The following is an 11,705-nucleotide window of genomic DNA, read 5'->3' on the forward strand; positions in this document are numbered from 1 at the left end:
TAAGGTTTTTATGTAACGGGTGGTCGCAAAAACTTTGGATCGGACGGGGCGTGTCTGATTGGAATTCGGAAGCTCTAATGCCCTTAAGAAGAGTCAAAAGTGCATGGAGGGCACCCCCCCCCCCAAGTCTACCATTGCCCAAAACACATCCGATTGAAATTTTAATAGAGCTGTTTTGTTCAGCATTTGAAGGATCCAGTAGTTATGTCTTTGGGGATTTCAACCTACCCATAGTTTTCAGGACAATTCGTCCATTGTTTACATATAGTATATGTTATTGAGAAAGGTAAGTATTTTGAACTTTACTTTCCAAAAAGACAAAGGGCATTCAGGTCATCATTTCAGAGAATGTTGAGCAGAGAGTTGAACTAAATCAAAATACGTTGTGCGTATACGGATTGTCAAAAGAGCGTATCTCAGGAATTAATTTGGATCTTTCAGGAAATGATAAGAGAGATGATCAAAAAGGTAATATTTGCCTGCTACCACTACTTCTACCACTACCACCAATACTACAGCTATGTCTTCTACTACCACACTTCTCCATTTATAATATTGAGGGAAATTTTTAACTAATTCTAAACACTCTAGGTGCATGCACATTGTCGAAAGAGCGTATCTCAAGAATCGATTTGGGTATTAAGTTAGAACTTTCAGAAAATTCTTAAAGGGGAAGATCACCTGACCAAAAGACAATATGGGCACACTACTACTAATACTACTATCACTGTTACATTTACTACTACTACTACTACTACTACTTCAGCTACTACTTCTATTGCAACTACTTTTACGACTAATAGAATTGAGATGAAAATTTCAAGAATTTCATATGAATAAACAGGTTATCAAAAGGACATATCAGCAATGTAAAAGCAATGGGTACTTGTATCAAGTTGAAACTTCCAGGACTTGATTAGAGGAATGTTCAACTGACCAAACAGAAATACGTTAATACTACTGCTAGGACTACTGCTATTGCAATTAATACTACTAGTAGTAAAAACCAATACTACTACTGCGACTACTTTACAACTATGCCTAATGGTATGAAGGTGAAATTTTCAAGGAATTTTGAGGGGGGAATAAATTCCAAATTTTGCATTTTTTATGTATTTGGTTATCAAAAGATTAGCTATTCACGCTTTCATCCAGTGATATTGTATTATATACGAGAAAGTTTCAGACAAATCTCATTTGGCGGGGGGGGGAGGGGAGTTAATACCCTGCCCCTCTGTGCCCTAATTTCCTGATAAACATTATCCACAGACAAAATATAGTTTTTTTTATTATAATATTTTCTAAAGATTAAAATCATGCTTTCCTAGTTTTTGGAGAGTGATTAGAAACAAAATATTACCTCATGAAGGAATGAAAGGAAACAGTAAATAATTGGCTCAAACTCACCAAGGGACACAACAATATTTTTATTTCGCAAAAAAGTGATGGCTTCAGGGGCTCCTTCTAATTCTGGAGCTAGAGTAACAATAGCCACATTTTCTATATCTCCATAAATGTCAGTCAAATCCTGCAAATAGAAAGGTGAATAAAAGAGAAAATGGCCTGATATTACCAAGACTAGTTGATCAATTTAAGATAGTTTGTCCATCGAGGCCCAAGAAGAACCATGATAGAAAAAAACAAAAAAAAATAAATAAACAACACTTATTCACATTTGAAAAAAAAATTACCAACGTTGCTGACAATTAAATGTAGGGAATCCAACAGTTTCACCCTCTAAAAAAATAAGTTCCAATCTTCAATATTAAATCTCCAAAAACTATGCTAAAATATAGCAGCGAACAATTTTTTGCCTGCAAACCCCTCCCCCATTCCTAGATGAGAATTCCACGAGCTGTTTTTTCTTGCATCCCGACTTAAAACAGCAGCATATTTTAAATGATTTCCTTAAAAAGTGATGCTATATCAAATGTGTAACAGCTTCACCTCCAACCGTAAACATCCCAGTATTAATGATCTAAAATTTGAAATGAAGATTTCCAAATGAGCGATATCACCTATATACAAAAAAAAGCCTGTTCTGTAGCCTATTCTTTAGGTAGCAAATTACTTAGTATGAGGGTACTTTTTAGCTTAGAGATGCTGTAGATAAAGTTTTCAAAAAGTTCGTGGTAACAAACTGTAAGTAAGGAGCGACCCGGCTCATAAGTAACCGAAACTTAAAAAAAAGAAATTTTGATACCAATAGATACATCAAAAGAATTAGATTTTAATGCTAATTTCAAATTTATAAGCTTCATAAAGTTTAGTCTTACCCATCAAAAGTTATGCGTCTGAAAAAATTTGTCTTATTTTCGAAAAAAGGAAACAACCCCTAAAAGTCATAGAACCTTAATAAAAGTCACACCATCACATTCAGCGTATCAGAAAACCCAACTATAGATGTTTCAAGCTTCTATCTATTAAAATGTAGAATTTTGTATTTTTGCCAGAACAAATATGACGGAAGCGTGTTTATTTGTTTTTTGTTTTTTTTTTTTCCCGGGGTGATAGTATCGACCCAGTGGTCCTATAATTGATCCAGCTAATAGAAGAGCTAATGCGAAGGTCTTATGCTTGTATGGTATACCCACAGTTTATAGAATTAGCAGTATGATCATTCCCTATCTCACCCATTATAAAAACCCGGACCGAGGTGCGAATGCTCCAGACAACGTTTTTGCAGATATAAACATAAGCGGCATTAGATCTTTTCACGGGTAGACAAGTCAGATTTCTCTTGGACGCGAAACTTACAGTTATAATAGAAATAATCGGAAATAAGTGGAAACCCGCTATTACGAATAATGTACTTTGTAACCCTCTTGGACGTGAAACTTACAGTTATAATAGAAATAATCGGAAAAAAGTGGAAACCCGCTATTACGAATAATGAATTTTGTAACCATTTCTCATTGATTGACGGAAACAGACTAACCCGCTAATGCAGAAATAAGTGGGAGGAGCTTTTTGTTCGCACCGAGAATGAAGACCAGAAATGATCTGCGATAAACTTACTGGATAATTCTATAAACTGTCGGTATACCAGACAAATATATTAAAGTGATTAGTGCCACGTACAAGAAAAACATTGCCGCGACTAAGGTAGGAAATGAGGTTAGAAGCTGATTTCGTAGTAAATAAGGAGTTAAACAGGGTTGCGTTCTATTCCCATTTATAAGGATGATTTTGATGGACTTTGTCTTAAAAAGACGAGGATGTTTTTCACGGTTGAAAAAAGTTTGGAAGAATCGGAAGACAAGTTGGTGAACCAAGATAAGAATATTGGAAGCTACAGTGATGACTGTGGCCAACCATGGTTCTGAAGCGTGGGTGCTTCAAAAAACGGAGGAAGATTTTCTAGATGTTTTCCAGAGAAAGTGCCTACGGATTTTTTTCGGTACCCAGCTGACTTATCGTATCTCAAACAGTAGGCTGTACAAAAAGTGTGGTACAATCCTGCTTTCTACGGCTATAATGAGAGAAAGGTTGAGATGGCTAGGACACGTTCTGCGGACGAAGGATAAAGGGGCTGTCCGCGTTCGTCCGCGTTCGCGCTTCACGGACGTCCGCGTTCTGCGGACGAAGGGGCTGGTTGCCCTCAAATCAATTTTTGAATCTTATAATTGGCACTCGGAATATCAATTTCCAATCGAATGAGCTCCTCTCGAGGTTTCTGTGACAACTCCTATTATACGAAGTGCCTTGGTCAGAAAAAAAATAATACGTTTTGTCCATATCGCTCTTTCCTAAAAGTTTTCAAACTGACAGAATTCATCCTGGGTGCTTGGCTTTTGTTTTTGTTCCAGACCATCTAAAATCCAAATTTTAAATTGTGTTAACTTTTCATTTTTAATTGGTAATAATTGATAAATAAATAAATATTTATCTTGACTGCAGCGTAAAATCAAGGAGAAATAAAACTGTTTTATAGAAGAAAGAAAATAAACGTGCAAAGAATTTCAAGAATATTTACAGACAGTTGTCTTTGGCAAAGAGCAAGCAATCCCGAAAAAAATACAGTATAAAATGTACAAAATTAGTAGCAAGTAAGTAGTTAAGTAGATTTGATTCTAGTTAAGTGGTCTTAGCACTACTTTGGTGCTAGTAACATTTTTTTTACAAAAATATTTATCCAGTAGGGAAATATTTTGTTTTGTGTAATAAATGTGCAAAATGTGTCTCTTTTATCTACCAAATTTCTAAAATATGTTCCTTATTTGCCATTTAATGTCATCGTGTCCCGACACATAGGAATATCCTTAGGACATAAAATATGTCCAGTTGGCCACCCTGCTAATGACTCACCACCCCTAGTAAACATTGTTTTACTTGTCATAATATTTTCACTACTCTCTTGTTCATTGGAGTTGAGGATTGAATTGAGGGATTGAGGAAGGGGGTTGCCCCTCCTCAATACATCGCTATTTATGCTTAAGTTTGACTTTTCGTTCCCATTGTTTAAGAATGACTCCTGAAACGCAAAGGCCGTTTAATTAGAATGATAAGCTTTTTTAAATATCCTACATAAACTTGAGCGTAAAGAGTGAGGGTACCTCACTCTTCTTATGTACCCCACTAATATACATAGAAATTCTGTCCGTTTTAAGTTTTAATACTGCTCCTTACTGTCAGTTGAAAAACTTGTTTTTATTTACTTTCTGATCGTTTTTGATTAATGCTGGAAAATCTGGTTCTCCCTCCATGATAAATTTTCTTCTCCCACAAAAAATTGCTCAATGGAAAAGTCCTCTGACGTGACCCCCCACCAGAACCTCTCGAAAAATGTCTGTATACTTCCCAATATCCAATATTATAAGTAAGCAATAGGTAAAGTTCATAGCTTGCAGCCCTTCCTCCAGGGACTGTGGGAGGTCAAGTCATCCTCAAAAACATAGTTATTAGATCTTTGACTATAAATAGTGACAAAGACCAAACTGCCTTTCTATCATAAACAATTAGTAGAACAACAGGAAATTTTTATACAAGACAGTGGAACGCAACTTTAAATGAATATTTAACCCCTGTATCCAAGGGCCGTCACCAGCAAAACGAACGAAGAGAATAAAAAACAATACTTCGGGTTTTGTTGTTAATGTGTTTTATTTTTTTAATAAAACCTTTTCTCTCTCTAATATAAAAGAAACTTACGTTAAAATTCAATCATTAAAACTGAAAAGAGTTTTTTTTAAATCTTTTAAAAACAGCCCTAATATCATTACTTCAAGGAAGTTCAACCAGGACTCCTAGTTGAGTCCTGGTTGAACTTCCTTGAAGTGATGATATTAGGGCTGTTTTTAAAAGATTAAAAAAAAAAATTTTCAGTTTTAATGATTGAATTTTAATATGAGTTTCTTTTATATTGTTTTTTTTTCTCTTCGTTTGTTTATCTGAGGACGGCCCTTGGATATAGGGTTGCAATATTCATTTAAAGTTGCGTTCCACTGTCTTGTATAAAAAAATTTCACTGTTGTTCTACTTATTGTTTATATCTTTGACTATGCTGAATAAAGCATATTACTCTATCCCCATCTTCTAGGATCACTGGTTCAATACGATTACCTATGAAAAAAAATAAAAAATAAAACACGCATCCGTGATTTTTTTTCTGGCGAAAGATGCAAAATTTCATATTTCTGTTAATAGGAGCTTGAAACCTCTAGAACAAAGTTCTCTCATATGCTGAATCTGATGGTCGAATTTTCACTAAGGTTACTTTTTTTAGGATGTTTCTCCCCTTTTTAAAAATTGAGAAAATTTTCTCAGGCTCGTAACTTTTGATGGGTGAAATTGAACTTGATGAATTTTAGGCTATATATTTTGAATGAACATCAAAATTTAATTCTTTTGATGTATCTATTGTTATCAATACTCTGTTTCTTAGAGTTTCGGATAAGCATGGGCACTGTTTCTGTTTTCCGTTTCTGTTCTGTTTTTAAAGTATCTGTTTCTGTTCTGTTAATTCAGAAAAAACAGAGACAGAACAGAAACAGATGACCTGTTTTTTATTTACCGGTTCTGTTCTGTTTCTGTTTTTATAATAGCTATTTCGTCCTGTTTCTGTTTTTTTTTTCTACCTGTTTTTCTTCTGTTTCTGATTTTATTCTAGTGATACGAAAATAAAATATTCGAGACTTTCGATCTTACAAAATAGTGTTCTAAATCATAATTTGAAATTGTGTAAGCTTTTTCTTTTTTCATTAATTTGCATAAATACAGTAGTACGAATTTATATGAATCCTGGGGAGGGGGCAAAAAGTGCATCTTTTCTTAAATTTGAAATATTGGAAGATCCAGAGATTCTCGAGGGGGAGGGGAAATCGGCTAAGAAACAGAATTAGAATTCTTGGATTGTGTAATTATAGTTAGTCATAGTAGAGGGTGTCACTACCCCTTTTCCTTTTGGAATGGACCATGAGAAACGTAGCTACCTACTCAAAAGCATGCCCGCTCCTATTCTTGAGATAAAAGTTTGAAGTAGTAGCAATTTATATGATAGAGCAAGTGTTTGTGCGTTGGAGAAGGTATTTTCTGCCGCAAAGCCACGGAAATTTTCGAAATAAGATACCTAAAAGTGCAATTGTCCTTGTATTTGCATCCCTTTGAAAAAATATTTAAGAGAAGAGAATACTGGAAGAAAGTATGTATCAAATAATCTAAATTTCTTTGAAATTCGGAATTTGAGAAATTTCCCTTTACTTATTTACTTAAGAATGTATTTGGTGGAGGGCCTAGAACAATAATTTCTAGCACGAAGTGCCGTAAAAATATGCGAAGTACCTTTAAACCATTAATTTTCATTAAAATAAAATTTGACACGCATTGGCTAGGATATAATTAACCTTCTTTCTTCTTTCATACTTTTGTTTAAGATGGCTTCCGAAGTCCAAACGTTCCGAATGGGGGGGGATCCGAAGTCCAGATGGGGGGAGTGGAAAGCATGGTCTGGAGGGAAAAGCCGCCCCCTCCCAAATCAACTATAGGCTCTGCTGAAACACTAATGACTTTGCGCTGACTGCACAATTTCATGCCGAAAATCGTTTTATTTTCGAAATTTCCGGGCATTTCCGAGTAGTTTGAGAAGATGCTGTATAAACATAAATACGCATTTTCGAAAAAAAGGACGGGAAATGAAAAAAAAATGAACATAAAGAAAAAAAGATGGCGATATTTGCGTACAAAGACAATTTTTCGCCCCTTTATTAGAAACACTGCACTTTTTAGCGGAAAAAACATTGTAATAGTACTGAGTTTTCTCAAAAGTGTTATCGCCAGAGAAAAGTACTACCCGTGGCAAGTGACAATCTTGACGAGAAGTTAATGAGAGACTAAAATGTTAATGTTTTCATATTGGAGACCCATTCATTTTCTAGACTAGAAATTATGAGATCTTTTCGGAGCTGTCAGAAACCGCTCTAAAGCATCTTAGCGTACTACTACTAGTATCGAGCGAACAGGCATTTTTGATCTCTGAGTATTTCATGCAAAAGGAGTATGCCCGGACAATGTCCAAACAAGGGGAAAGCGCGATTTTTAAGTGATAAGCTATAAGGTTTGAACAACTAATGCTCTTATTAACTTTCTGATAATAAGCCAAAAGTAATCATTTACATTTTTTTCTTTAACCTTTAAGTGTTCAAAAAACAGCTGTTTAAACAGCTGTTTTCTGTTTTTACCAAATAACAGAACAGAAACAGGAACAGGTCTTCTGTTTTTTTTGTTGGCCTGTTCTGTTTCTGTTCTGTTTCATTCAAGCCCTGTTTCTTTTTTTTCTGTTTCTTCAGGAAAACAGAACAGTGCCCATGCCTAGTTTCGGATACTATTGAGCCGCATCGCTCCTATCTTACAGTTCGTTACCAGGAACTGTTTGAAAAGCATCGTCTTCGTGAGGTTAAACTATTTTATTGAATTCAGCATTCAAAATGCTATAAACATTTTTCGTCATTTGTGGTAAAGAATTTTATTTTGGGTTGAACAAGTTTAGGTTCCTGAAATAGAAAAAATATAATTAAAAAAAAATGTGGTAGAATTGAATTTCTTCTTCAGAACTCTGATTAAATATCATTTAATTCTTACCATTAAAATTGCACCCACCCACCCCCCCGCGTACCCCTCTAATGAACAAAATTTAGCTGTAGACTATGAACAAGGTCGGGAAATAGGAGCCTAAGACAGAATTGACCTAAAATATATGATTCGTATAAAAAAAAATGTATATTACAGCCTAAAGTAAAAATTTGGTTATTAGGCCCATATTTTTTTCTTGCCAATGTTTATAGTATTATATGGGCTGGTATAAAATTTAGACTGGAATATTTACTGTATTTGGAACACGGGCGGCCACAGGGGTTGGGTGGCAGGGGGTCAATCAGTGACTTGGGGGGGGGGCTTGTTGACCTCCAAACGCTTTCGACTACTAAAAAAGGTCCTTTCAATTTCGAATCGAGTGAACCTTTTTTGAAGTTTTTACGACAACAAATGGCCATCTCAAAATTTCTATCAGATAAATATCGAGAAAATACAAGGTGTGTGTGTGGGGGGGAGGGGGGTCTATCCACCCTCCCATCAATTTGAATATTAAAAAAGATACGAGAACTTCTGATCAACAATCCGAGGAGCCCCATCCGAAGTTTATACGACTACCCTTTCTATAAAAACCTTATCTTTTATCTACGCTAAATAAAATGGGTATCTCAAAATTTGATTGGATATGTTTCGGGAAACTTTGTGAAGTTTCTACGACAACTCCTTCGATACAAAGCACCCTGGTCTGAAACAAACCCCCCCCCCCCCCAAAAAAAAAAATAATAAATAATACATTGTGCCAACATAGCTCTTTAGTTAGGCAGCGCTATTGCGCTGCCTATGATCACGAGCCCCCATAGGAAGGTACTTGATAAGGTGTGCGCAAATTTACTATGATTTCAATTTTTCAGGTCTAATTTTTAGGTGGTGTGTGCAGTAGTTTCAAGAGATCTAAAATCTCTAATAAATTAGATTCATAACATGCATATTTGGTCATTTGTAATTCTGAAACTACTGGACCGTCGGTTTTTTTTTATGTTGGCTTTTTTTTAAAGGGTATTATTGAAAGAGCTATTCAATGTATGGAAACTTTTTCAATACATAGAAACCTTTCTTATACAATACATCGAAAACTGACTGCTTTCTCTTTATCCATAAATAGAAACTTAACTGCTAAATTAAACAATATATTTAATGTTCTTAATATAAGAAATTCAGTCTTTGACCTACCTTGGATTTGGGAGCCATTAGATTGGACAGATTGTGAGCTCCTTTTTTTGATTTGTTTAGGAATGGTCCTTCAAGGTGGACCCCCAGCACAGAAGCACCCTCCTTTCCACCAGGTATCCTCCTTACTTTTGGAAGAATCTAAAAACATATAAATTTTTCTTATAAGTAAACAATAGTGAACCTGAGAGGGCGTATTCAGACTTTTGTAAGCTATTGTCAGAACTATAGTTGAGAAAAAACACTGGTTCAACCGAAAAAAGCCATATTCATAGCCAAGTCAAAACAGGTATGAAGCCATCGAATTTAATGCGGCTTTGGGTCATGGTATCACCTGGACAAAAGATAGTCATTTATCCCTTTGTCACCATCTGCTTTGGCAAGGCGACTCTGAAATATATTTAGCATAGCTAATTACTTAAGCCACCCTGAATTTCTACGGCAATGGGGAGGGGGGATAGTAATGTACTACGGTAATGGGAGTTTGTTGGATGGATTGGGTAGTAAAATATTACGCTTCGTTTTAAGCGCGTATGGCACAAGTAACCCTCTCTAGCCGAAGAAAGTTAAGAAGAGGTTACACGGGGAGTCCGATAAAGCGGGATAGCAGGAGAGGGGCTCCCTTTCTAAGAAAGTAATTTTGGAATATTTATAAAAGAGTTGAAATTTGATTTTATCCTCAACTACCTAAATTTTTCCCCACTTAAGTACACTAAAATTAAAATTATCCATCGCATAATTTTCGCTTTATATAATTCTAGCTTTTTAGGGCCGATATTTTCTTTTTGCAGCAGGAAATTATGAGTGCGGGAGAAGTTCAAAACAGGATGAGGTGAAATTTTTTGAGGCGAGAGGGTAGTTTGTGGTAGAGTGACATCAGCAAGCGTTGAAAAATTGGAGATGTGACACGAAAAGAAAATACTGTAATAAACCATTTTAAAGACTCCCGAACAAATCTGACCTGATCAACATTGTAGCCAAACAGTGGCGTAATTTCATCAAAATCCTTGAGGGGGGGGGGCAAAGTTGGAGCCAATTTTTTCAAATTAAGCGAAAATGACAGTGAAAAAGAAAAAATTACTCAGATAGTACCATAACGGTAAATATATACTAATGAAAACTGATATGTTTCTCTGGATGCTTGAATTATGCAGGCTTATCTTAGTTTTGACAAGTTTCTTTGCAGAAACTAAATTTCAGTCGGGGGGGGGGGGGCAAACTGAGGTCTGAGGGAGGAAAAAATGTGTTCCGGCGGGGGCAGATTCCCCCCTTGCCACATAGAAAGTTACGCCCCTGTAGCCAAATCGTCTCATAAAAGTCAAGACAAAGATCGTCTGTTGATGAAATAATTCTACTTTTAGTAGTGATCTGTATTTGGAATAACTGAAGTACGTTCCTAGTTTGCCACACATTGCATCTTAAAATACTCCAAAATTTTTAAGTTTCAACAAAAAATTAAGCTAAAATTTTCAACAAAAACGAAAAATCAAAACCTACCTGCTTATAAACGGACGGTGTTGACGAAATAATGGCCGGACAGAATGCAGTCACTCCATGTTTTAAAATGTTCCTCCTCACCTGATTGATTTTCTCGGCCATATCCCCGGCCTCTTCAGAAAAATCTAAGCCCCAGCCACCGTTTAATTCTAAATCAATGAATCCAGGTGCCAAAATTCTATCTCCACAATCCACAAAATGACCAGCAGTAGAGTTTTTCTCAAAAAATAATTTCTCGCCGTCAATAATTTTTCCATCCTTTACCCACAAATCCCGGTTCACAAGTTTTTTGTCAATAAAAATTCGGCAGTTTCTAAACTGAATCACCGACGTGTCTTTCATCGTGGCACAAATGCAAACACTGAACCTATAAAATAATTTAATAAAAATCGCATACTGATAAGCAACATCTGTCTAATTAGTTTATGATAAGTACGGAGTGGCTTTGAAAAAAACCATACACGTACAATAATAAATTCTTTCGGTAGTTATTTTTCAAACAGTTCGTGATAACGAACTTAGGAGTGACCCGGCTCAATAGTAACCAAAACTCTAAAAATCGGAATGTTGATACCAATAGATATATAAAAAAAAATCAAATTTTTATGCTGATTTCAAATATATAAATTTCATTAAGGTTAGTCTTATCCATTAAAGGTTACGAGCCTGAGAAAACTTTCCCGATTTTCGAAAAAAGGGGAAAACACCCCTTAAAAATCAAGTGATCTAAATAAAAATCACACCATCAGATTTAGCGTATCAGAGAACCCTACTTTATACGTTACAAGCTCATATCTGCAAAAATGAGGAATTTTGTATTTTTTGCCAGAAGAAAGATCACGGTTTGTTTTTGTTTTTTTTTCCCCCAGGGGTGATCGTATTGACCCAGTGGTCTTAGAATATCAGGAGAGAGATTATTTGAACAGAAACTAAAAGTTCTAGGGCCCTTTTTTGGC

General features: G+C 35.6%; 1 protein-coding gene across 1 annotated transcript in view; it reads right to left on the bottom strand.

Annotated features, from left to right (window-relative positions):
* Nucleotides 1–11,116, bottom strand: part of LOC148954924 (N-acetylglucosamine-6-phosphate deacetylase) — a 33,587-nt gene extending 22,471 nt beyond the window's left edge. Inside the window, exons 1-3 of the mRNA XM_089107993.1 lie at nucleotides 10,750–11,116; nucleotides 9,256–9,393; nucleotides 1,408–1,528 (exon numbers count right to left, since the gene is read on the bottom strand). Of these exons, the coding sequence (XP_088964119.1) occupies nucleotides 1,408–1,528; nucleotides 9,256–9,393; nucleotides 10,750–11,091 (601 nt within the window). The 5' untranslated portion in view covers nucleotides 11,092–11,116. The remainder of the gene's footprint in view (nucleotides 1–1,407; nucleotides 1,529–9,255; nucleotides 9,394–10,749) is intronic.
* Nucleotides 11,117–11,705: the final 589 nt, after the last annotated feature.

Source organism: Artemia sp. Qi Xiang Cuo, chromosome 2, assembly GCF_049724085.1.
Source record: "Artemia sp. Qi Xiang Cuo chromosome 2, ASM4972408v1, whole genome shotgun sequence".
NCBI lineage: Eukaryota > Metazoa > Arthropoda > Branchiopoda > Anostraca > Artemiidae > Artemia > Artemia sp. Qi Xiang Cuo.